The sequence below is a fragment of the Heptranchias perlo genome, chromosome 37, assembly GCF_035084215.1.
Source record: "Heptranchias perlo isolate sHepPer1 chromosome 37, sHepPer1.hap1, whole genome shotgun sequence".
NCBI lineage: Eukaryota > Metazoa > Chordata > Chondrichthyes > Hexanchiformes > Hexanchidae > Heptranchias > Heptranchias perlo.
Window position 1 is genome coordinate 5,798,790 of NC_090361.1, and position 26,988 is coordinate 5,825,777.

The 26,988-nt window shown below is 46.4% G+C and overlaps 1 protein-coding gene across 1 annotated transcript; it reads left to right on the forward strand.

Moving 5' to 3' along the window:
• On the forward strand, window positions 1–26,348 carry LOC137304434 (shiftless antiviral inhibitor of ribosomal frameshifting protein homolog). Its single transcript, XM_067973027.1, has 9 exons — window positions 1–252; window positions 7,056–7,200; window positions 7,996–8,045; window positions 11,368–11,406; window positions 11,896–11,925; window positions 14,962–15,117; window positions 17,239–17,342; window positions 18,403–18,560; window positions 21,510–26,348. The coding sequence occupies exons 1-9, from the start codon at window positions 220–222 to the stop codon at window positions 21,716–21,718; spliced, it is 924 nt and encodes a 307-aa protein (XP_067829128.1). The 5' UTR covers window positions 1–219; the 3' UTR covers window positions 21,719–26,348.
• Window positions 26,349–26,988: the final 640 nt, after the last annotated feature.

Sequence of the window (26,988 nt, forward strand, 5' to 3'; positions counted from 1 at the left end):
CCCCGGAAAAAAAAATGAGCCGGAGCAGTTCCACCTTTAATCAAAGCATCAAAAACTCCGACCCATTTTTTTTTGCGGTGCAATAAAACACACTGGGCCGTTCCTGACCAGGAAATGGAAAGTGAAAGGAAGAGTCACTGCAGAGTGAAGCAGTGAGAAGCGCAGGAGCGGCACACGCAGTAATTCACATCGTTTTCATTGCAGTGGGGAGAGGCGACCATGCATCAAGACATCAGCGATGATGAGATCGAGGTATCCTTTCTAATAATACTAGCGGTGGGTTTGTATCAGGGGATCGGTCAGCTCAACTAGCAAAAAATCGAAGAGTGGGGGGGGGGTGGGGGTCCAGATAACCTTACAAATAGAGCTAGGCCGTTCATGAATGATGTCAGGAAGCAGTTCTTCATACAAAGGGGTAATGGAAATCCAGAATCCTCTTCCCCCAAAATGCTGTTGAGTCGAGGTAAGGTTTTTTTTTTTGCTGGTCAGGTAAGGATATTAAGGGTTATGGAACCAGGGTGGGTAGATGGAGTTAAGATACAGATCAGCCATGATCTAATTGAATGCAGAACAGGCTCGAGGGGTTGAATGGCCTGACTCCCGCCTAAAGCTGGCCGGACCCAACTGCACAGAGTTTTTCCCCTTTGCAGAGGGCGGCAGGGAAACGAGATTGAGGAAGAGGAAGTTTCGAGAGATTAAAAATCAAGCAAGATTTTGTGTGTGTGCCTGCGCTAGAAACTATATTGGCCACAATACAAGTTACCAAATTTGTCAATTACGAAATATTGTTCCTTGTTTTATTATCTTTCACACCATATCTTTTAAGAGGATGTCGTCTTAAAGGTGGGCAATGTATTATTCCTGCAAAATAAAAGTTTGACGGAAATGCTTAAAGAATTGCAAATTTAACTCCTGGGAATAGCTCAGTGGTTTAAATGCTTCATTCGGGGTGGTTCTGAATTGAGGATCCCAAGTTCCATGGCCATTCTGTGCTGGGTTCGCTGATCTCAAGTTTAAGCAGTTGGGTCATACAGTTAGTTGGCTTGAATGGCCAGAGCTAGGAAGGGGAGGAAAAAACCAGCCACGATTCCTGATTGCTGTGCTATGCCAAAAAGTGCATGAGCGCAGACAGGTATTGGGTTGCACTGCGATGTCCCCGGGGTGGAACAGTCTGCTGATAACTGTTTAGGCTTGTACATGAAGAATGGTCATTTGGAGCAGGTTTCGGTGGGTTGCCAGAGACTGTGGACCTGCACCCAAGTAACGGTTGGTTCCTTCAGGAGAGAGAAACATAAAATTAAACAAAAAAAATTGGCAAAAGGGTGAAATTGTACTCAGATATACTCAGATGGAGATGTACTCAGATGGAAATGTACACAGAAGTACTCAGATGGAGATGTACTCAGATGGAAATGTACACAGAAGTACTCAGATGGAGATATACTGAGTTGTACTCAGATGGAGATGTACTCAGATGGAGATGTACTCAGATGTACTCAGATGGAGATGTACTCAGATGTACTCAGATGGAGATGTACTCAGATGGAGATGTACTCAGATGGAGATATGCTGAGGTACCTACGACTGATTGTGAATGAAACGTGGATCGCCGTTGGTGACTGTACCAAGTGCATTTTTGTAACTCTTCAGATGCTGCTTTGCCCACTCCCCTTGCGTAACGGGCGATTAGATTTTTAACATCTGGCACATTGCCTTTCAAATCTGCAAATAGTGCCTGATGCAGTGTGCCATAGAATTAAATGCTAGTTTATGTATGTGCTGATGCCAACCTCAGTCACAGCAAGGTGCCAAATGTGACTACCACCTTGACTGACAGAAGGGGAAGTCCAGCCCTTTAGGTCAGTGGGTAAATGTGTTGTGCAGTGAACCACCATAATACAAAGGACCCAGGTTTGATCCCTGAATATTGCTGAGTTAGCCAATATTCAGGGATCATTGAAAAGGGGGTGGAAGGAGATTCAGTAGTGACTTTCAGAAGAGAATTGGATATATACTTGAAAGGGAAAAAATTGCAGGGCTATGGGGAGAGATCAGGGGAGTGGGACTAAATGGATAGCTCTTTCAAAGAGACTGCACAGGCACAATGGGCCGAATAGCCTCCTGTGCTGTATGATTCTGTGTTGGTGATAGAATCAGCCACTTCGACAACACCTCCTAAACCTACGACCTCCACCACTTGGAAGGACAAGGGCAGCAGGTGCATGGGAACACCATCACTTCCAAGTTCCCCTCCAATTCACGCACCATCCTGACTTGGATATATATCGTCATTCCTTCATGGTCACTGGGTCAAAATCCTGGAACTCCCGACCTAACAGCACTGTGGGAGAACCTTCACCACACGGACGGCAGCGGTTCAAGAAGAAGGCCCATCACCACCTTCTCAAGGGGCAGCTAGGAGTGGGCAATAAATGCTGGCTTGGTTAGTGATGCCCGTAGCCCCAGCTGTGATCCACCTTTGTGACCGCTGGAGACTGTATGTGGGGCCCTGTGTTGACTCCTGACCTTCCATGATTCTAGTAATACTTTAGCATGCGGTGCCCACTCTTTGAAAGCTTCTTGTCAGCTTCAAAATGTAAGCTTGGCTCAGTGGTAGCCTGTCAGAAGGTTGGGGGTTCAAACCCCATTCCAGGATGTGAGCACTTAATCTAGGCTGACACTTTGGTGTTGAGGGAGTGCTGCATTGTTAGAGGTGCCGTCTTTCAGATGAGATGTTCATCTGGGGATTGTTTAGGTGGATGTAAAAGATTCTGTGACACTATTTCGAAGAAGAGCAGGGAAGTTCTCCCCGGTGTCCTGACCGACATTTATCCCTCAACCAACATCACCAGAAAAAAAAATAGGTTTATCTCATTACTGTTGGTGGATCTTGCTGTGCACAAATTGGTTGTTGCATTTCCCCACAGTGACCACCCTTTAAAAGTAATTCATTGGCTGTGAGGCACTTTGAGACACGTTGAAGACATGAAAGGCGCTGTGTAAATGTAAACTTGTCCACTCTTTCATCTCTCAGCTTCCACCAACATCAAAGCAAAGAGACATCAGTGCATGAAGCACCCACAGTGGGAATATGGGAGGGAAACTGAGCGAACACTTGGGCAGTGAGGAGGCCAGTGTCTCTCGTACCTCTGCAACCTTAATCGGAAGTCAATAATGATAAAGTTAATGGTTAATCCAATTTGTTCAGTCAGGTTTTTATTGCATGATTTGAGTTTGTTCTCTCCTCTCCCCAACCTGACGCTTTTGTGTTTCCCGAAGGTTTCTGTTTTCTTTACATTCATTCCCTACTTTTCACAGATATTCCTTCACTTTTAAAGACCCCTTTCTGAGGCAGTAGACACTCTCTCCTGGCCCCGCCCCACCCCACATCCCCTCATTGCCAGGCCAATCTGCTGCGGAGTTGTGTTGACGTTTTGCTTGAGTTGTATGGAAGTTTGCAGAACTTGGTGACCTGGTGATGCTCTGACCAGCAGAGCTGAGATGAGCAAACAAAAACTGTTTACCCTTTCAAAAGAGATCCTGGAAGGTCACCATAATCTCCCTCAACAGGAATGTTTCTTTTCCTTCCTGGGGGATGGTTTCTACGCTGAGATCTATTAGAATTGCCACAGTACGAGTCATTTCCCCATACATTACAACAGTGACTACACTTCAAATGCACTTCAATTGGCCGTAAAGCGCTTTAGGACATTCTGAGGTCATGAAAGGCGCTATAGAAATGCAAGTTCTTTCTTTATATTAGTATGAACTTCTTTAAAATAATCCCTTGTGTTCAGGGGACACTTAGGGGATGAATTCATTTGCCGTTTACACTGCATTAGCAATGTATAAACGGTGCACATCATTTTTTTTTAGTGAGGAAATTTGAGTGTAAATCGTTTGAACTGCTTGTGCGCCTTTAAGACTCCTCCCCCGAGTTTCCTCGCGCTTTTTGAGCATTCCCGCTATCTGCCCACAAGCCTCATTTGCATATGTCAAGAGTTCAGAGCCAGTGGCCTATCCGCTGCAAGTTTCCTGGATTTGCACTGTTAATGCGCTCGTGGTAACCGTGACTGAGATTTAGAAGGCACGGCAGCTGCCGGGATCGCCCGATCAAGGCGCGGGGTTTGTGAGGTCGAAGAGTCCGGAAACGTCATAATGGTATTTTGCAGCTTTGAAACGTTTCTTTGAACTTTTTTGTTTACATTTTCCTCCACAAATGCCTGCACTTGGTTCTGGCTGTGTCGCACAAGATCAGCCAACCAGAAGATTTTCTACATTCCCTCCCCACCTGTAATTAGGGCATCTCTGGAGCAGGTATGGCTTTTCCTATGGGCACGTCATTCTGTGCCATTATCGTGGAGAAGGAGGAGGGAGAGGGGCACAGGATGGAGCTAAGACGCAGCCCACCAGGTATATTTCTCCCATGAACTGTACAGGCAGCATTGCCCTCAACCTCTACAGAACAGAGTCATTTCATGACTGCCTGAAATGACCCTGTGTCATGCAGGTTAAGGGCAGTGGTCACCTACATTGCCACTATGAGAGCAGTGTGCTTTACCAAAGAGGCAATAGGGCGTCTCTCTGACCTGCGGGATGACGACCCGCAGCCATTCTCATCTGCCATACTGTTTCTCTGCATCATCAGGCAGGGAGCAGTACAGGCTTGGCCCTGGATCAGTGGGTAGCATGTCTCACCTCTGAGTCAGAAGGTTGAGGGCTCTAATTCCCACTCTACAAATGTGAGCACAAAACCTAGGCTGACACTCCCAGTGCAGTACTGAGGGAGTGCTGCACTGTCGGAGGCGCCGTCTTTCGGATGAGACGTTAAACCGAGGCCCCGTCTGCCCTCTCAGGTGGACGTAAAAGATCCTAGAAGAGCAGGGGAGTTCTCCCTGATGTCCTGGCCAATATTTATCCCTCAATCAGCATCATTAAAAACAGATTATCTGATCATTTATTTCTTTGCTCTTTGTGGGAGCTTGCTGTGCGCAAATTGGCTGCTGTGTTTCACCCATTACAACAGCGACTACACTTCAAAAGTACTTAATTGGCTGTAAAGCGCTTTGGGACATCCTGAGGTCATGAAAGGCGCTATATAAATGCAAGTCTTTCTTTCTTTGCTCCGACATGACAGTGCCAGTAATCATCACCTAAGGAATAAGTCAGTGCCAAATGAGTGTACTTTTCTTGTATGATTAGAATCTCCAGAAAGGACAAAGTGCATTGTGTGTGTACCATCTGTTTTAATACCATAATTGCAAAATGCAAACAAACAATCAACATACTCTTTCCTAACACTGTGCCTACACTTGCCTTTCTGTCATCGGTCCTAGTGCTCTTACCAAGTCCCAGCCCTTCATCAGTTACTAACTGCACTGCCCAGTGTGGGACTTTTTTTTTATTCGTTCACGGGATGTGGGCGTTGCTGGCGAGGCCAGCATTTATTGCCCATCCCTAATTGCCCTTGAGAAGGTGGTGGTGAGCCGCCGCCTTGAACCGCTGCAGTCCGTGTGGTGACGGTTCTCCCACAGTGCTGTTAGGAAGGGAGTTCCAGGATTTTGACCCAGCGACAATGAAGGAACGGCGATATATTTCCAAGTCGGGATGGTGTGTGACTTGGAGGGGAACGTGCAGGTGGTGTTGTTCCCATGTGCCTGCTGCTCTTGTCCTTCTAGGTGGTAGAGGTCGCGGGTTTGGGAGGTGCTGTCGAAGAAGCCTTGGCGAGTTGCTGCAGTGCATCCTGTGGATGGTACACACTGCAACCACAGTGCGCCGGTGGTGAAGGGAGTGAATGTTTAGGGTGTTGGATGGGGTGCCAATCAAGCGGGCTGCTTTATCTTGGATGGTGTCGAGCTTCTTGAGTGTTGTTGGAGCTGCACTCATCCAAGCAAGTGGAGAGTATTCCATCACACTCCTGACTTGTGCCTTGTAGATGGTGGAAAGGCTTTGGGGAGTCAGGAGGTGAGTCACTCGCCGCAGAATACTCAGCCTCTGACCTGCTCTCGTAGCCACAGTATTTATATGGCTGGTCCAGTTAAGTTTCTGGTCAATGGTGACCCCCAGGATGTTGATTGTGGGGGATTCGGTGATGGTAATGCCGTTGAATGTCAAGGGGAGGTGATTAGACTCTCTCTTGTTGGAGATGGTCATTGCCTAGCACTTATCTGGCACGAATGTTACTTGCCACTTATGAGCCCAAGCCTGGATGTTGTCAAGGTCTTGCTGCATGCGGGCTCGGACTGCTTCATTATTTGAGGGGTTGCGAATGGAACTGAACACTGTGCAGTCACCAGCGAACATCCCCATTTCTGACCTTATGATGGAGGGAAGGTCATTGATGAAGCAGCTGAAGATGGTTGGGCCTAGGACACTGCCCTGAGGAACTCCTGCAGCAATGTGCTGAGCCTTATGGACCAGGAAGGCCCCTGGTCCAATTCCCAATCTGTGCTGAGGCGGCACGTCTCTGCTGGGGCAGCGGTAGCAACGATAAAATTGGCCTTTGTGCCCCCTGCGAATAAAGGGGGAGGGCAGGAAATGGCCATGCTTCCTGCTCCTGATGTGACCTTCAGTGACCCCTGCTGGAAAGTGCTGTATGGACGTCAGGTGAAATCCGGATTGGGCTCAAGTCGTGATGCCCATATTGGTTGAATAGCCTGCTGACACTCACCGCACAGGCTCACAGATGAAGAATGGACCTTTGTGTGAGGTACCAGAGGGCAGTCGGTGTCCATGAAACTGTGCTTATCTGTCATGCAGTGAAAGGATGACGTATATATTTTTAGGCTCTCCATAGTTACACCACAAGTCCTGGCCAGTATGGAGATGATTGGGTAATTCCCCCGTCAATCAGGCCTGGAGACCGTACTGCCGTGAGTGACTGGGATCGATTTCGCGCACATTATATATATATAAAACCATCCCCCACTCACTGCGTTTTACTGGAGAAATAATCCTGCTGTAATTCAGGAGATTCTTAATTTGCTGTAGTTTTGGTCATGATTCACTCCGATATTTTTTTTTTATCACGCGGCTTTTCTTTTCTTCCCCAACAGCTGGAGAAGAGCACCCGAAGGTTGAGGGAGAAGTTTCACACGAGGGGCATTCCTGTGGCAACAGCTGAGACTCTGATGAGAAGGTACAATAACGACTATGACCTGGTGGCTCAGGAAATCCTGCGACTGAAGGACCAGGAGGATGGTAGGTTTGCATCAGTACAAGTGAGACCAGCGTCAATGGCCGAGCAAGTATCCGAGTCATTCAGATCAGGGAGATCTGGGATTCGATGCTGGGTTAACTGACCCCTGAGTCTGAGCAGTGGTGGGGGTGCTACAGCTGGCTTTGATGCCCCTTTGGTCAGGGAGGTGAAGGTCAGACAGGGTTCCCATTCCTGGCCACTCTCCAATGACCTCTGCTGGAAGTCCATGTCAACACCGGGTCGGGACAGGGTCGGGGCTCGGTTGTCGTACCTCTTGTGGTTAGTTGGCCGGCCGACACTTAACTACCAAGGTTTAATGCCCTCTTGGTTGAGTTACCAGAGGGCAGCCATGGGGCAGTGCCCAGTAAGGAGCCAACGCCTTTGGGAGAGGAGAGAATTGGCGGAGAAAAGTTGGCAAAAAAAAAGAGCAACGAGGTGACTTTTATTCAAACAAAGCCCAAACTCCCAGCATGTCCTGTGCTTCCGAGGGTTATAATCAAGGCCACTGGTTTGTATTTTCTATGGTAGAAATGAGTGGAATTGCTGGACGTGATCCCAAACGCCAGTTGGAGTGCCGTAACCTACAAGGCTACGGACCAAGACCTGGAAAGTGGGATCAGGCTGGATAGCTCTTTCTCGGCCAGCACCGACTCGGTGGGCCGAATGGCCTCCTTCCGTGCCGTAAATTTCTACGAAGAGCTGAGAAAAGAGCCAGTTTGCCCACCATGAACTAACCCAACTGGCCAAAAACTGATCGACTGAGACAAACATAATTCCAATCGATTTCTTTCTTTCAGACGCAGAGGTGGGTGCTGAGAACAGGCTGAGGAATGATCCAGTGAATTGGGTAAAGTTGTTTGCCCCTCAAACGTTCCTTTCTCATGCTTTTAAAGGTTCATTGTTTGACAGAATTGCAACCCTTGTCTCAAAGGGGCAAAGTTCCATTCACACAGTGGCGATAAGTCAGTCTGTGATTGACCCTAGAATGACCCACCCAGTTTCGACTGGTTAAGAACTGGCAAATGGTGGTTTTGAACGAGGAGACTCAGCCAAACTGAAATCCTCACACACAAGTTCAAATTTTCTTGCAAAAAACAAAGAACTGATACTTCTTCACATAAAACGTAGTGGAAATCTGGAACTCTCTCCCCCCTCCAAAATGCTGTTGAGGCTGAGGGAGTCAATTCAAAATTTCAAAACTGAGATTGATACACTTTTGTTAGGCAAGGGTATTAAGGGTTACGGAACCAAGGCGGCTAGATGCAGCTAAGATACAGATCAGCCATGATCTTAATGAATGACGGAACAGGCTCGAGGGGCTGAATGGCCTACTCCTGTTCCTATGTTCCGGGATACTGCTGTACTTTGGCCTTGTCTAAAGAGACAGTCCTTTTTTGTTTAATTTCCTGAGCTGCTTGGCTTTCTAGCTAGGGCGGCTTTCACCTTTTTGCCACTTACTCAGGGCCAGAGTGATCTCCTGGACTAGTTTTAATCACCTAAGGAGGTTGGAGAGAGATTGTCCAGATTTTTTACCCCCTAATTGGCCTGGGTTTGTATCTGTTTTTACGCCTCTCCCAGGAGATCACATGGCTTTCAGGTGGGATGGGGCGTGTATATATCGTGATGCACAAGGCATCTCAGTTGTGAGGGATGGGCTGGATGGAGCAGTGGGTCTTTTCATGTTCGTCATTGTTCACCCATCATCCCTGTGCTCGCTGACCATAGGCACCCTGTCTGGGAACGCCTCAATTTTAAAATTCTCATCCTTGATTTCAAATCCCTCCATGGCCTCGCCCCTCCCTATCTCTGTAACCTCCTCCAACTCTACAAGCCTCCAAGATCTCTGCACTCCTCCAATTCTGGCCTCTTGCGCATCCCCCATTTTAATTGCTCCACCATTGGCGGCCGTGCCTCCAGCTGCCCAGGCCCAAAGCTGTGGAACCCTCCCTAAATCTCTCCGCCTCTCTACCTCTCTCTCCTCCTTTAAGACGCTCCTTAAAACCTACCTCTTGGTCCAAACTTTTGGCCACCTGTCGTAATATCTCCTTATGTGGCTCAGTGTCAAATTTTGGAGGTAATCGCTCCTGTGAAGCGCCTTGGGACAATTTACTACATTAAAGGCGCTATATAAATGCAAGTTGTTGTAAAGCTAGAATTTATCAAAAGCTTCACGTAGAGTCTAAGTATTTCAGATTTCACTCCTTCATCCACCAGGTGGGAGTAGGGGGATTGAAAACCAGTAGTCGAATCACTCCAGGCTGCCCTTGTTTGCATGCTTATCATCTGATTACAGAGCGGAAGAAGCCTAACACTGGGTTAGCCGTCTCTGTACTGCACTAGGGAACGGTGCATGAAGCAGTGATCCTGAATAGAGCAGGGAGGTGAAGGTAAATAAGGTGGATAGGAAGATTTTTTTTTGTGTTTCTGTCCCAAATCAACATTCTTCTCTAACTCTACTTAGTGACCTTCCATTCCTTCCCCTCCCCATCGAGAATATTATTGAAGAACCCCCAACAACATCAGTCGGTAACCTCTAATGTAGTCGCAGTCTGCAAGCATGTGGTTTTGAGGTTAAGATAATGCAAGTTCCTTGTTACAGTATGAGTAACATTTTGGAAGTTTCTTAAGCTGCCTGTGTGGATATCTGTTCTAACATCAATGGCCCAGGGCAGCTGCTGTCCTTCCAACTTTGTTTCCACTTTTGGGGGAGACCAAAACCAGGGGCCCATAAGTATTAGGTAGCCACCAATAAATGCAATAGGGAATTCAAGAGAAACTTCTTTACCCAAAGAACGGGAAGAATGTGGAACTCGCCATCACTTGGCGTAGTTGAGGTGAATAGCATAGATGCATTTAAGGGGAGGCTAGATACACACATGAGGGAGAAAGGAATAGAAGGATATATTGATTGGGTTAGATGAAGAGGGATGGGAGGAGGCTCGTGTGGAGCATAAACACCAGCCTGGATCAATTAGGCTGAATGGCTTGTTTCTGTGCTGAAGACGCGATGTAATTCTACATAATATGTAAAGCCTGCATGAGTCGAAACTTCCTACAACTCCACACTGGCAAAACTGAAGCCATCCCATTCAGTTTTCACCAGCACATGGCTCTGTGTCCAACCATAACAACCTCTCTGACTGCTCACTCAGGAGGGACCCACTGCTCCTCAGCCTTGCTGGACTCCGAGCTCTTTGCCCCAGATTCATTCTACCAGCAGGACTGCCTTCTTCCACCTCCAGGTCATCGCCTGTTTATACCCCTACCTCAGCTCTGCCGTTTCGGAAACCCTTCTCCCTGCCTTCAGTCGCTGATGCTCTCCTCACCAGCCCTCTGCTCCCACCAATCACAAACGTCAGTGAATGCAAAAACTCCGCAGTCCGCACAAAATCCTTCAAATCCATTACGCCCTCCTCACCAAGCTCCACGTACTTCCTGTGTCCATATCCCTCCACAGCCTTGGTCCACCCTATTTGGGACCACCATCACCCTAGCCCGCACCCTCCATTCCTCTAACTGTGGATTAATGCTTGTTTCCTTCAGCCTCTGCACCATCCGGCCTCTAGCCCCTGCCCTCTGGCGACCTTTCCCTCTTGCTACCTCTCTGCCCGCCTTCAAAAGCCGCTTTAAAAATCTCTCTTAACACTACCCTGGGATGCCTCATCATAATCTTTACCTTCCCGCTTGGTAACTACCTCTTCGCCCTTGTAAAGTGCTCTGAAACATTCTTTTACATTTGGATGGCTACATAAGCGATGGTGGTTGTTCAGTGTGACTGACTACAAGCATCTTTAGGACCCGCAGAGCAGAATGCACAGCTCGTCAGCAGCCTGGTCAGACCTATGCAGAGATGAATTAAATATGTTTTACTATGCAGCAGCTCCGATCTGGTCATTTTCACAACATCGTGGCTGCGTTTGCCCTTGAAATGACTGACTCGAGAAGTGTCTGCGTAGATCTAACTAAAATTCCAATTTGGTTTCAGAATGCTTGGAGCAACTTAGAGAGGAGGAACAAAATAAAGAGTTATGTTAATGTTAAAGCAAAAAAAACCATTCATTCCAGGTCTGTGATGGAGAAAATGCAAATACATTGGAATTTATTTTAATGATACTGATGCTTTTTTTTACTTTTTCCTCCCATTCGTTCCCTCCACGCACCATCCCCAGAATGCACCAGTAAATGACGATGATGTCAACAACCCAGCGGTAAGTGTTAATCAGTTTCTTCCGCCATTGTGTCAGCCTCGGCTCAGGTGGAGCGTTGATTCACAAGGTTGTGGGTTCAGGCCCCATTCCAGACTGAGTTCACAATCAAGGCTAACGCCCCACTGCAGTATTGAGGGAGTGCTGTATTGTTCGAGGTGCCCTCTTTTGGGTGAGACTTTAATCTGAGGCCCCGACTGCCGTCTTAGGTGGATGTAAAAGATCCCATGGCACTATTTGAAGAAGAGCAGCAGGCTCTCCTGGCGTCCTAGCTAATATGTATCCCTCAACCGACACCACTTAAAACAACAGTTATCTGATAACTTCTCTCATTGGTGTTTGTGGGATCTTGCTGTGCGCAAATTGCCTGCCACACACCCCGACATTACAACAGTGGCTACACTTCAAAAGTACTTGATTGGTTGTAAAGTGCCTGGGGACGTCCTGATGTAAAATACTGCGTTCCAAGTCTGTTGTATTTTTTCTTCACAGAATGAAGACGATGAGGACCATGATCTACAGGTACACGATTGTGGGACTGGGTATTCGTGAGTGGGGTCAATACAACAAGTGGCATGGAGCCTGATGTATTATTACTCTTGCTTTCTTTATCCTGCTGTTGAGAAGAGGGTGGGCGGAGAATCCAAGTGGATTCAGTGTGCATTCATGTACCACCTCCACCAATATAAATGGAAGTAGCTTTCTACTTGGAATCAGTCACCACATCTCTGGCAGGGGGGATTTTATTTTAAATTGGAGGACAAATTTGGAGGTTGATGTCATCTCATCTCTACTGTCCCCTCCTTTCTCCTAATTGTTTCCGACACTTGGCTGCACCCAATATCTCTTAATTTAAAAAGAACATTGCTTCATTCTATCCCTCACATTAACCCAATGAAGACCATGAGTATGTGCCTATTAATGTTGGAATAGATACTAGAAGGAAATCACGGTTATGCAAACTCCCCATTGAAATCCAGCCACGTCTACTGGCCAGCCTTGCTCAGTTCACTCATATGACTGTTGGAGCTTGGAGTCCTATTTGATCCTGAGATGTGCTTCTGACCACATATCAGCTCCATCATCAAGACCACCTACTTCCATCTCCGTAACATTGCCCATCTCCGCCCCTGCCTCAGCTCATCTGCTGCTGATATCCTCATCCATGCCTTTGTTACCTCTAGACTCGACTATTCCAATGCTCTCTTGGCTGGCCTCCCATCTTCCTACCCTCCATAAACTTGAGCTCATCCAAAATTCTGCTCCCCGTATCCTAACTCGCACCAAGTCCTGTTTATCCGTCACCTCTGTGCTCGCTGACCTACATTGGCTCCTGGTCCGGGAACGTCTCGATTTTAAAATTCTCATTCTTGTTTTAAAATCCCTCCATGGCTTCGCCCCTCCCTATCTCTGTAACCTCGTCCAACGCTCCGAGATCTCTGCCCTCCTCCAATTCTGGCCTCTTGCACATCCCCGATTTTAATCGCTCCACCATTGGCGGCCGTGCCTTCAGCTGCCTAGGCCCTAAGCTCTGGAATTCCTTCTCTAAACCTCTCTGCCTCTCTACCTCTCTCCCCTCCTTTAAGACGCTCCTTAAAACCTACCTCTTTGACCAAGCTTTTGGTCACCTATCCTAATATCTCCATATGTGGCTTGGTGTCAAATTTTGTTTGATAATCGCTCCTGTGAAGCGCCTTTGAACGTTTTACTCCATTAAAGGTGCTATATAAATGCAAGTGGTGGTTGTTACATTTTTGGGTTTCTTAATTTTTTCTCTCCAGTTATGTTTTTTGGTTTCCATGAATCAGCCCTGGCTCCCTATGTTTCAGGGAGCGTCTTCGCTTCCCCAGAGACCTCGGTGAATTTATAACGTACCCAGGGGTTGAACAGAGAGCTCCGCAATTTAATTCAGCACCTGCTTTACCACATAATCTCACGTGACCCTCCTTGATTTTGGAAGATGACAGAATAACACTAAACTAAACTTTGATTTTATCGTGCCAAACAAATTTATTAAACAGTAATAGAAGAAATGAATATTAGTAACATAATATATATTTTCAAAGTACTTATTAAGCCCAGTTAGCTCCTGGAATAGTAGAAAATAATAAATAGCTTGTGAGGGCTGCACTAAACTATTAAATAAAACTATATTTTGACATTGCCGTTCTTTTTTCTCATCACATAGAGAAGCTATCTGGCCTGACTATCTCTCTTCAAAGGCTTCAAGCAAACTCCCTGATTTTTGAAAAAAAGACAGGCAGATAAATATTTTCAGAAACCGGGACCAAGTGAATTTAACTAAACTATCTGTTAATGGGAGGTGGGCAACAAAAAGCTAACAACCGAAATGCTTGCCCTCGGTACTTTCCTGTAGCAGGTTCCATTTTTCATTTGTTGAATTGTGTGTATTTTGTAAACAGAATTTGCTTTGTAGTTAAAGAAATGGTGGGAAGGCTTAGTTGTTTGGAGGCCAAAAAGGTGGCTATCTTGTTGGAGATCAAGTAACTGTCTGTTAGCAGTGATATATAAATATTGGACTTAAGAGCCTTATAAGCTATTCCGGAGAGTCTTGCTGGGCAGTTCATCACGTAGCTGAGGTCAAGCATTGGAACCATTTTGTTTATCTAATGAGGAAGAACAAACACACGTAACTTTTGTGATGATGCTGCGGTTAAGTGATGCAGTGACACATCCAACATCTTGTACTGCTAGGGAACTATTTGCCCTTTAACAAGTTACTTCATAAATGTAAAGCAAATTAAACACATGTTAGAACAAATCCCAAAAGATGTCGGTATTTGAATTGAATGATTTGGGCCCTAACTTGGCCAGTGTTGACAAACTATTCAGTCATGGGGAAATCACAACTAAGTCCAAGCACTATTCCAGCACAGCTCACTGCTAATGGTTGCCAACTTTGGATGCATGTATTCCTAGAGGTTTCATCCTATCAGCTCCTGTCTTCAATTGCCCCGCCCCTACGCTCCCGTTATTGGTCACCCAACACATCCATCCTCACAGCGCCCCACCTACCCGTGCCAATTGGTAAGCCGATTGGATGATTCTTGACTGTCAGTCAAAACTACCTTTTTCCATTTTAAAAATATCTTTATAACTAATAAACGAAGGTGTTCAAAGAAAATGAAAAAAAATAGAGTTTTTTAAATGATTTTTCTCCTGGGTGTTGCTTGCAGCAGGAGATTAATCTTCAATCCCTGGAGACTCCAGGACAATCCTGGACAGTTGGCAACCCCTAGTCACTGCACAGCAATTAGAAGCTGCATCCAAGCTGGGCTGACTTCCCTCCCACCCCCTTCCCCATCCCAGTGGTGCTGAGGCCAATTATATCAACGCAACTGCTTATTCAATTGAGATCAGAGAAGAGCCGAACCCAGTGCTTTCTGGAACCTTACTGTTGAGTGCTTGCACCCACTGATTTCAAGGGTGACTGTTTAATAAGAATCCAACACCGTGTTATGTCCCTAACGTGAAGCTAGTTCTGAAGTCCTTATTTTTTTGGCAATGTGATTGTGTTTATGTTCTACCTTCAACCAGGAAATAGCAGAACGCCTAAGGAGGCTTCCACTGACGCAGGAGAATTTGCGAATGTTTGACTTGGCGATGAGAAATGAGATTCCCTGTGACCAAAGACAGTTTGCCTGCTCGTCTTGTGACAGATATTGGTGGAGGGAGGTGCCCGAAAGAAAAATGGTAACGCAAACCACATGGACGGGAACTCTTGGCCATCAGCGCCGTTATACCAATCGTAGAAACCATATTAGTTCCCTCGGTAGAATTTTTTGTCCGATTTTATTTATAACGGCCCCAACATTCTGGTTGGGATCAAGACTGAAATTGGGTGGACCTCCAAATCGGGCAGCAGAAAATGAGGCAGATCCTGGTTCCGCTAGGATTCTAATCCACCTCTTGGGTGTTACCATTTTCAGGTGAAGGTGGGGGGCTTCTGGGTTGATTCTTCCACCCAACTTGTCAAGAGGTGTGTGAGTTGTGGGAGGTGGGGGGGGGGGGGGGAAGATCGTAGGCTACCTCGTAGAAATTCCACCCTATTTGGCCTTCATAAGGCCTCAGAAACCGAGAGCTGGCGAGAGTTCTGTCGGGGCCTTTGGTGAAGGCCCCAGATGCTCTGCAGACAAGAGTGATTGATCACGGAGGGAGGTGATTACCTTATGCCTGGAAGTGGCTCCCCCTTGGAGCAGAAGGGATTTTAAACTGCTGATTCTGCCTGAGGAGGATGTTGGGGGAATCTATGCTGGTGGGCTACTCCATCTTTCAAGGGCAGATGGAACCGATAGCGCTGAAGCACCTTTTCAGGTGCTGGTGCCCCCCGACTGTGCTAACAACCCCATCCCTGCAGTTTGGGAGGGAGTCTACATCTGGAGATTGATGACTTGTGGCCCACTCCACCACAAAGTCCTTCAGTGGGTCAGAATTTCAGCCCCAATAAATTGAATCCTGATTTTAGTCTCTTTTTGTTTCCAAATTTTAGTTTTATTCTTGAGGGGGAAAAGTTCAATCAAAATGTAGTTTATTCTTTCATTATTCTCTACTCAGGGATTTGTTTCAAAAAATGTCCCCAGTTGTTTCACAACTCAAGAAATATTAAAAACTAGGACTTGAATTAAAAACTGAAGCCTTTTTTGACCAATTCAAATGTCTCAGTATCTGCACTGACAGTTTTGTGGCTATTGGCCCAATGCTGTTTTAGCCCTGGAAATCATTTTACGTTCAGTCTCGTCTCTTCAGTCAATATTTTAGTTATAGTCCTCATGAGAAATTTAGCCCTCTTTGTTCACAATACTGGAATAATTTCCACTGTTGAAAACACTGGTTGGCATTTCTCTCCAGTGTTGTGAAACACCCCCATCCCCAACTTGCGGGAATTCAACATTTGAAGTTGGGTACGGGCCCCGGGATGAGCAAATTAATTTATTGTGGGGACTTCTAGACCAGCAATCCAATTCAAAGTTCCTCTTGTTCGATGGGAGACTTGAAATCCAGTGTAGTTTGCAATGAAGATTATGCCATGTTAAAACACAGGTCAATAAGGCCATTAAAAAGCAAACCAAGCACTGGGGTTCATTTCTAGAGGGATAGAATTGAAAAGCAGAGAAGTGTTAAACTTGTATCGAACCTTGGTTAGACCACACTTGGAGCACTGTGCACAGTTTTGGTCTCCATATTATAAAAAGAATAAAGAGGCACCAGAGAAGGTGCAAAAAAGAATTACAAGGATGATATCACAACTGAGGAAAGATTGAACTGGCTGGGGCTCTTTTCTCTAGAAAAGAGAAGGCTGAGGGGTGACCTGATTATGAAAGGTTTTGACAGGGTAGACGTAGAAAAGATGTTTCCACTTGTGGGGGAGACCAAAACTAGGGGCCATAAATATAAGATAGTCACTAATAAATCCAATAGGGAATTCAGGAGAAAATTCTTCATCCAGAGAGTGGTAAGAATGTGGAACTCGCTACCACATGGAGTAGATGAGGCAAATATCAGAGATGCATTTAAAGGGAAGCTAGATGAACACACAAGGGAGAAAAGAGTAGAAGATTATGCTGATAGGGTTAGATAAAGAGGAGTGGGAGGAGGCTCGTGTGGAGCATAAACACCAGCATGGACCAGTTGGGCTGAATGGCCTGTTCCTGCCCTGTAGACTTGATGTAGTTTGCATTGAAAATTATGCCATGTTAAAACATTGTAATGAGATTAAACATTTAATCGAGCTTTTATCTTCCAATATTGTGTTTTTTTTAATTCCCTGAATTGAGAACTCGGTTAGCAGCAATAACAAACTGAGTCTCTCCACAGGTCTCCAGATGTCGCCGGTGTAAAGAAGCCTTTATGGCAGTGCCAAGAGATCAGGAGTGGGGACTCGCTGAATACAATTGCCCTAACTGCAACCATTATTTCAGGTAAGGTCTGGTCTCAGCATAATTCTGTGTCCTACCCCTCATCCAAAAAAGAGGAGTATTAACAATGTTATTTCCTTTCCTTATTCTGCGGAAAATGAATGCTATTTGGGATCTGGGTTACCCGAGTTTCCGTATATTAAGTGAAACAGTTCTATTAAGGTCCTTCCTTTGGAGAATTAACTGGACCTCTGAAATTTCTTCCCTGTGAAGTATCAGCCTTGGTTCACTGGTATTCCTCTCGCCTTTGAATCACACGATTGTGGATTCTAGCCCCACGACAGGAATTGAGCGGTTCAAGAAGGCGGCTCACCACCACCTTCTCAAGGGCAATTAGGGATGGGCAATAAATGCCGGCCTCGCCAGCGACGCCCACATCCCATGAACGAATAAAAAAAAAACAGAATAGTCTCTCTTGGTGCCTCTGTTTGAAGGTGCAGTAAGGGTTCATTCTTGGGGGTGGCTCGAGAAAGCTCTGGACTCTAGCCAAACCACACATGTTGGGCCAATGTCAAGCAGAGCAGTCATTAGCTCTCCAGCAGTGATATCCACCAGCCCTAAAAAGCACTGCAAATATCAAACATCAGAAGTTTTCGTCTTTGGGAATGAAACCTTTTGGACTAAGTGATGTTCTGCATGTTTAGTTTCTGGGCACTAATCAACAGTAGGGTTGCCAACCCTCCAGGATTGTCCTGGAGCTTCCAGCAATTGAAGATTAACCTCCAGGACACTGCTGTGAGCAAAAAATTGAGTGTGTTTTTTTCATTTGCTTTGAACACTTTCACTTATTAGTTATAAAAAATATTGGAGATGGGGGAGGAAAAGGCAGTTTGACTGAGAGTCAAGAATCATCCAATCGGGTAACAAAGAGTCTGTTTGTTTCCCAATTGGTCATGGGAAAACGGGGTGCCACGAGGAGGGACATGTTGGGCCACCAATGGCGGGAGTGTGGGGGCAGGGCGGTTGGAGGCAGGAGGTCATGTGATGAAACCTCCAGGAATACGTCCCACCAGAGTTGGCAACCCCTCGCCCACGGTGATGCTGACCGTTTTTATGTTTCCAGGAGCTTTGGACAGATGGGGCTGCCCGCCCCGTGCTATGGCTGCCGCAGCGTTGTACTACCCATCCGGATCATTCCACCCAGAAGAGCTCAGAGGGGACTGGGAAGGAACAGAGGGAATCCACATGGCTGCTGTGCTGAAGATTGTTACAACCGGCAAGGTAACAAATTCTGTATCATTTTAGCAACCTCACTGTGTCCAGGCCTGACAAAGGTGGCTGCTTTCTTCAGATTCATCATGGATTGATTAACACGATGCCCTTTGTTTAGAGTGTGTAATTGAACCAGGGTTTTCCAATGGTGTTTTTAATCCATTTAATCCATAAACTTGCATTTATGTAGCACCTTTAACGTAGTAAAACGTCCCAGGGTGCTGCAGAGAAACTTTATCAAACAAAATTTGACACCGAGCCGCTATTAGGACAGGTGACCAAAAGCATCGGCAAGGAGATAGGTTTTAAGGCGCGTCTTAAAGGAGGAGAGAGATGCGGAGAGGTTTAGGGAGGGAATTCCAGAGCTTAGGACCCAGGCAGCTGAAGGCACGGCCGCCAATGGTGGAGCGATGGAAATCGGGGATGCCCAAGAGTCCAGAATTGGAGGAGGGCAGAGACCTCGGAGTTTTGTAGGACTAGAGGAGGTTACAGAGATAGGCAGGACCATGTAGGGCCAAAGAAGGGGCAGTTAGTAGTGCAGAGTTGGCCTGAGAGGCAGGCTTGCTCCAGCAATGACTAAGGTCTTTTTGTACAACTTTGATACCACAGTCATTGAAGGGATTGGCTAGTAAAAATTTAGCAGTTCCACTACAGGAAGTTCAACCCCTGGCTCATTTTTCAGCCTTCACTGTATTTACAGAACAGAACTGTCAGAGGGTATCACAGGATATGGATCAAAGGCGGGTAAATGGAGTTGAGGTACAAATCAGCCATGATCTAACTGAATGGCGGAACAAACTCGAGGGGCTGAATGGCCTCCTCCTGTTCCTGTGTGTCCTTTTCTCGGACATTATGTGGGCTGCTGGAAGGTGAGGGGGTTCTAAAAGTAGGTTAATTTTTCTTCTTTAAATTTTGAAAGAATGAACCCATAAAGCAGCTATCGTATTTTTTTTACATTTGTCCAAATTGTGCAGATAAGTTTAGACAAGCTGAACGTGATTGGCTTGCTATTCTTTGTCACTGAGGAATGTATTGGGCTTTTCCAATGAAGTACATTAATTCTGGTATTTCTCCAGTAAGGTTTCCAGTACGACGAATCATGATATTTGGGCTGTCTCTTCCCTCCATGCTGATTGGTAAAGCTCCTGCTTGCTACCTGTCACTCCCATGATAGATGGCTAATCTTGAAGTGGGACTATCAATGTGTAGCCAATGTAGCCAACCAGAGGCTGGGAATCTAACTCCCCAAATCCTCTCCACAACCTCCAAGGCACAAGTCAGGAGTGCGATAGGATACTCTCCACTTGCCTGGATCGGTGCAGTTGCAACAACACTCAAGAAGCTCGAGAAGTCCATCCAGGACAAAGCAATCTGCTTGATGGGCAGCCCATTCACCACCTTGAACACCCACTCCCTCCTCCACCGGCGCACCGTGGCTGCAGTGTGTACTATCTACAGGACCCACTGCAGCGACTCGCCAAGGCTTCTTTGATAGCACCTCCCAAACCTGTGCCCTCCACCACCTAGAAGGACAAGGGCAGCAGGTGCATGGAAACACCATCACCTTCAGGTTCCGACTCGGACATATATCACTGTTCCTTCATTGTCGCTAAGTCAAAACCTTGGAACTCTCTACCTAACAGCACTGTGGGAGCACCTTCACCACACGGACTGCAGCAGTTCAAGAAGAAGGCCCACCACCACCTTCTCAAGGGCAACTAGGGATGGGCAATAAATGACCTTGCCAGTGACACCCTAGAATGTACAGCACAGAAACAAGCCATTCAGCCCAACAGGTCCATGTTGGTGTTTAGGCTCCTCCCCCCCCCCCCTTCTTCATTTAACCCCAATCACATATCCGTCTGTTCCTTTCTCCTTCATGTGTTCTATCCACAGGATGCACTGCAGCAACTCACCAAGGCTTCTTCGACAGCACCTCCCAAACCTGTGCCCTCCACCATTTGGCTTCCCCTTATCTAGCTATTTGCCTCAAGTACTCTTTGTGGTAGTGAGTTCAACATTGTAACCACTCTCTGGGTAAAGAGGTTTCTCCTCAATTCCCTATTGGATTTATTAGTGACGATCTTATATTTATGGCCTCTAGTTCTGGACTCCCCCACAAGTGGAAACATCTTCTCTACGTCCACCCTTTCATAATCTTAAAGACGTCTATTAGGTCACCCTTCAGTCTTTTTTCTGGAGAAAAGACCTCCAGCCTGGGTTCAATCTTTCCTGACCGATATAACTTCTCAGTTCTGGTATTATCCTAGTAAATCTTTTTTGCACCTTCTCCAATGCCTCTATATCCTTTTATAGTATGGAGACCAGAACTATGCCCAGTACTCCACGTGTAGTCGAACCAAGGTTCTATACAAGTTTAACATAACTTCCCTGCTTTTCTATTCTATCCCTCTAGAAATGAACCCCAGTGCTTTGCTTTTTTTTAATCTCCTTATTAACCTGCGTTGCTACATTAAGTGATTTGTGTATCTGTACCCCTAGATCCCTCTGCTCCTCTACCCCCATTCAGACTCTTATTTTCCAGGGAGTATGTGGCCTCCTAATTCTTCCTACCAAAATGTACCACCTCACACTTATATTGAAATTCATTTGCCAATTACACGCCCATTCTGCAAGTTTATTAATGTCCTACTGTATTTTGTTGCAGTCCTCCTCAGTATAAAGGAGAGGATGAATTAAAAAGAACCTTGTTCTGTGGGCTTAGGCCAATTAATGGCTATCCTGAGACTGCCTCAAACTAATTAAACTTAAGTTAATGCAGCCAACACAGAGGGGAGTCTCCACCCCACCTACCTGGCCTTGATTTCGATCCAGATCACTAAGGCAAGAAGACACTGCCCTACACACTGCGCCACCTAGCCCTCCCTCATTCTTGTTTAAAGGTGCCTTTGATTTAATATTCCATAAATAACCAAGAATTTCTCGTGTCTCTTGCAGAGCCCCACGTTCCCGGCACGCACTGCGTCCATCCCAGGACACGGGAAGCGCGCAATCTACCCAAGGTGCTGTTTCCCAGCCAGAACCACCAGTCTGCTGGGTCGACCGTAGCCAGCTGCATCACCCAGGGCTCCTTAATGGAGTGTGAAGTTGAGGAAATCATCCTGGAGGATCTGCGAGTAATCCCAGAGGAAGATGAAGATGAATAAAATCCACGGGTCGTAGACGAACGCAGTTTCTGCACTCTCCTAGCTTTATGATGTCCTTTAGGGAAGGAAACCTGCTGTCCTTACCCGGTCTGGCCTATATGTGACTCCAGACCCACAGCAATGTGGTTGATTCTTAATTGCTCTCTGAAATGGCCTAGCAAGCCACTCAGTTGTAAAATCTCGCTACGAAAAGTCATAATAAGAAAAAACCGGACGGACCACCCGGCATCGGACCACTGGGCACTGGATACAACAACGGCAAACCAAGCCCAGTCGACCCTGCAAGGTCCTCCTTACTAACATCTGGGGACTTGTGCCAAAATTGGGAGAGCTGTCCCACAGACTAGTCAAGCAACAGCCTGACATAGCCATACTCACAGAATCATACCTTTCAGCCAACGTCCCAGACTCTTCCATCACCATCCCTGGGTATGTCCTGTCCCACCGGCAGGACAGACCCACCAGAGGTGGCGGTACAGTGATATACAGTCAGGAGGGAGTGGCCCTGGGAGTCCTCACCATTGACTCTGGACCCCATGAAATCTCATGGCATCAGGTCAAACATGGGCAAATAACCTCCTGCTGATTAACACCTACCGTCCTCCCTCAGCTGATGAATCAGTCCTCCTCCATGTTGAGCACCACTTGGAGGAAGCACTGAGGGTAGCAAGGGCACAAAATGTACTCTGGGTGGGGGACTTCAATGTCCATCACCAAGAGTGGCTTGGTAGCACCACTACTGACCGAGCTGGCCGAGTCCTGAAGGACATAGCTGCTAGACTGGGCCTGCGGCAGGTGGTGAGCGAACCAACACGAGGGAAAAACTTACTTGACCTCGTCCTCACCAATCTACCTGTCGCAAATGCATCTGTCCATGACAGTATTGGTAGGAGTGACCACCGCACAGTCCTCGTGGAGATGAAGTCCCGTCTTCGCACTGAGGACACCATCCAACGTGTTGTGTGGCACTACCACCTTGCTAAATGGGATAGATTCAGAACAGATCTAGCAGCTCAAAACTGGGCATCCATGAGGCGCTGTGGGCCATCAGCAGCAGCAGAATTGTATTCCAGCACAATCTGTAACCTCATGGCCTGGCATATTCCTCACTCTACCATTACCAACAAGCCAGAGGAGTGTAGAAGAGCATGCCAGGAGCAGCACCAGGCGCACCTAAAAATGAGGTGCCAACCTGGTGAAGCTACAACTCAGGACTACATGCATGCTAAACAGCAGAAGCAACATGCTATAGACAGAAGTTAGCGATTCCACGACCAACAGATCAGATCAAAGCTCTGCAGTCCTGCCACATCCAGTCGTGAATGGTGTTGGCAATTAAACAACTAACGGGAGGAGGAGGCTCTGCAAACATCCCCATCCTCAATGATGGCGGAGTCCAGCACGTGAGTGCAAAAGACAAGGCTGAAGCGTTTGCAACCATCTTCAGCCAGAAGTGCCGAGTGGATGATCCATCTCGGCCTCCTCCCGATATCCCAACCATCACGGAAGCCAGTCTTCGGCCAATTCGATTCACTCCACGTGATATCAAGAAACGGCTGAGTGCACTGGATACAGCAAAGGCTATGGGCCCCGATAACATCCCAGCTGTAGTGCTGAAGACTTGTGCTCCAGAACTAGCTGCGCCTCTAGCCAAGCTGTTCCAGTACAGTTACAACACTGGCATCTACCCGACAATGTGGAAAATTGCCCAGGTATGTCCTGTCCACAAAAAGCAGGACAAATCCAATCCAGCCAATTACCGCCCCATCAGTCTGCTCTCAATCATCAGCAAAGTGATGGAAGGTGTCGTCGACAGTGCTATCAAGCGGCACTTACTCACCAATAACCTGCTCACCGATGCTCAGTTTGGGTTCCGCCAGGACCACTCGGCTCCAGACCTCATTACAGCCTTGGTCCAAACATGGACAAAAGAGCTGAATTCCAGAGGTGAAGTGAGAGTGACTGCCCTTGACATCAAGGCAGCATTTGACCGAGTGTGGCACCAAGGAGCCCTAGTAAAATTGAAGTCAATGGGAATCAGGGGGAAAACTCTCCAGTGGCTGGAGTCATACCTAGCGCAAAGGAAGATGGTAGTGGTTGTTGGAGGCCAATCATCTCAGCCCCAGGACATTGCTGCAGGAGTTCCTCAGGGCAGTGTCCTAGGCCCAACCATCTTCAGCTGCTTCATCAATGACCTTCCCTCCATCATAAAGTCAGAAATGGGGATGTTTGCTGATGACTGCACAGTGTTCAGTTCCATTCGCAACCCCTCAAATAATGAAGCAGTCCGAGCCCGCATGCAGCAAGACCTGGACAACATCCAGGCTTGGGCTGATAAGTGGCAAGTAACATTCGCGCCAGATAAGTGCCAGGCAATGACCATCTCCAACAAGAGAGAGTCTAACCACCTCCCCTTGACATTCAACGGCATTACCATCGCCGAATCCCCCACCATCAACATCCTGGGGGTCACCATTGACCAGAAACTTAACTGGACCAGCCATATAAATACTGTGGCTACGAGAGCAGGTCAGTGACTCACCTCCTGACTCCCCAAAGCCTTTCCACCATCTACAAGGCACAAGTCAGGAGTGTGATGGAATACTCTCCACTTGCTTGGATGAGTGCAGCTCCAACAACACTCAAGAAGCTCGACACCATCCAAAGATAAAGCAGCCCGCTTGATTGGCACCCCATCCACCACCCTAAACATTCACTCCCTTCACCACCGGCGCACAGTGGCTGCAGTGTGTACCATCCACAGGATGCACTGCAGCAACTCGCCAAGGCTTCTTCGACAGCACCTCCCAAACCCGTGACCTCCACCACCTAGAAAGACAAGAGCAGCAGGCACATGGTAACAACACCACCTGCACATTCCCCTCCAAGTCACACACCATCCTGACTTGGAAATATATCGCCGGTCCTTCATTGTCGCTGGGTCAAAATCCTGGAACTCCCTTCCTAACAGCACTGTGGGAGAACCTTCACCACACGGACTGCAGTGGTTCAAGAAGGCGGCTCACCACCACCTTCTCGAGGGCAATTAGAGATGGGCAATAAATGCTGGCCTCGCCAGCGATGCCCACATCCCGTGAACGAATAAAAAAAATAATGATAGCAGTCTTGATACTTTTAATCTGGTGTAAATTGTGAGCCATGAGTGGATGGACAAAGGAAACAATGGCTGTACTCTTAAAGCATGACTTGTGTAAAACACTGGGGAGCAGGAATGTGTCACACTAAGTGCAGTTCGACCAGGGGAGGCTGACTGGGGAAGGACTTGGTAATTTTTGTTACAACCACTCTTCTTTCTAACTGTTTATATTTCCTGAAATAATTGCACTAAACAATCTACAAAAAATAGCTGCTTTTGCAATTTTTTTCGCTTTTAACCTTTTACAATGGTATATCTTAAAGGGGGAGAAAAAACCTTTATACACCACCGAATATAAAGGCAACGTAATGAAACAAGTACAGTAAAAACAATTCCTACATTTAAAAGTAATAAATTTGGTGGTATGTCAGGCATGGTGAGACTCAGTTTATCCAATAATATTTCTTTGTGCAGACGATAACACACATTTTCTTAATATTTGCCAAAACATTGTAAATAGGTGAAATTAAATACCTAATTATCTATCTTGGCAACTCATCTGTTTCAGGAGGGGGGAAGGTGGAGATATTCCTGCCTTTTCCCTCGGACTGGGATACGGTTCCCTTTTAGATGGAGATCCAAAGGAAGGAAAGACCGAACAGGCTGGAGCTCTTTTCTCTTTTTAAAAAAAAAAGAGAAGGCTGAGGGGTAACCTGATAGAGGTCTTTAAAATTATGAAGGAGTTCGATAGGGTAGACGTAGAGAAGATGTTTCCTCCTGTGGAGGGAGACCCGAACTAGAGGCCATACATATGAGATAGTCACTAATAAATCCAATAGGAAATTCAGGGGAAACTTTACCCAGAGAGTGGTTAGAATATGGAACTCATTACCACAAGGAGTAGTTGAGGTGAATAGCATAGATACATTTAAGGGGCAGCTAGATAAATACATGAGGGAGAAAGGAATAGAAGGCTATGCTGATAGGGTGAGTTGAAGTAGAGTGGGAGGAGGCTCGTGTGGAGCATAAACACTGGCATGGAGTTGGACCAAATGGCCTGTTTCTGTGCTGTAAATTCTTGTAATTGTATGTAAAACATGTTTGAATTACTAATGCCTGCTCCCAAATCCCAGAGGAGGAATCCATGACCAATATTGTTGGGATAAGGGAGCTGGACTCGTTTACATGGGAGTGCGACCTCCACACCTACAGTTAGCTTTACTCCTATCGCATAAAGCCGTCTATTAATAAAGGCCTCTGGGTCTGTAGGAGTCCAAAAATGTTATAATCCCTACCCGTCAGTGTTAAAATGTTTTTAATTAAGAGGGTGTCCCACCGGAATTTAATATCCCCCTCCTTTCCAGAATGTGAATCGCGTTTTAATTCTGTTTTGCAAGGCATTCTGTGTATTTTTTTTAAAAAGTCGATTTGTTTTATAATGAAGAGAAGGAGTTTGGATAAGCTGCCCTGTGCTGGATCCAAGATGCTAAAATAAATAAAGGTAATTGTGTCTATTATTTTCACTTAACATAATCGTGTTTGATATTGGTTCAGATCAAAGTAGAAACGAAAAAGTAAAAAAGAGTAAAGTAGAATTCAGAACCAGCACAGCCACCAGCGTTCATATCAAATAATATTGGATTAATTTCAGAGGAATCACTATTGAAAGACATGTTAGCGTAAAATGTATTAACATTACTGGAGGAGATTTGTCAACGGCAATTTGGCCAAGTTGAAATGGGCCCTTACTGTACCTGAGTAGAATTAGAACAACAAATGTTCCACATATTCTATGAACGAGCAAGCAGAACTGCAACCCAGTGGGTTCCCATGGCAACATCTTTGACCTGGAGAAAATTTGAAGGGTTGAGAGGTTATTGAGACTGAGAAGAGGAACATGGTGGTAGATGGAGGCTCGTTTGGCGCTACTTGAAGAAGAGTTAAAGACCTACAGACTACAGACGTGCGTTCACTATTCAAACTCCAGATTCCTCAGGCCCAAGTGGAACTGGGCGGCCCAATTTATCTACTGTGTAACCTAACTGCGACCTTACTTTTGGCTCAGCCTATTAGAGCATATAAACCTGACCTGGCCTCTTAGCAGCTCATACTTGAACAGCTTATTTGCTGCCCAAAAATTTAAGAGATGCACACGTTTGTGTACTCTTGTCAG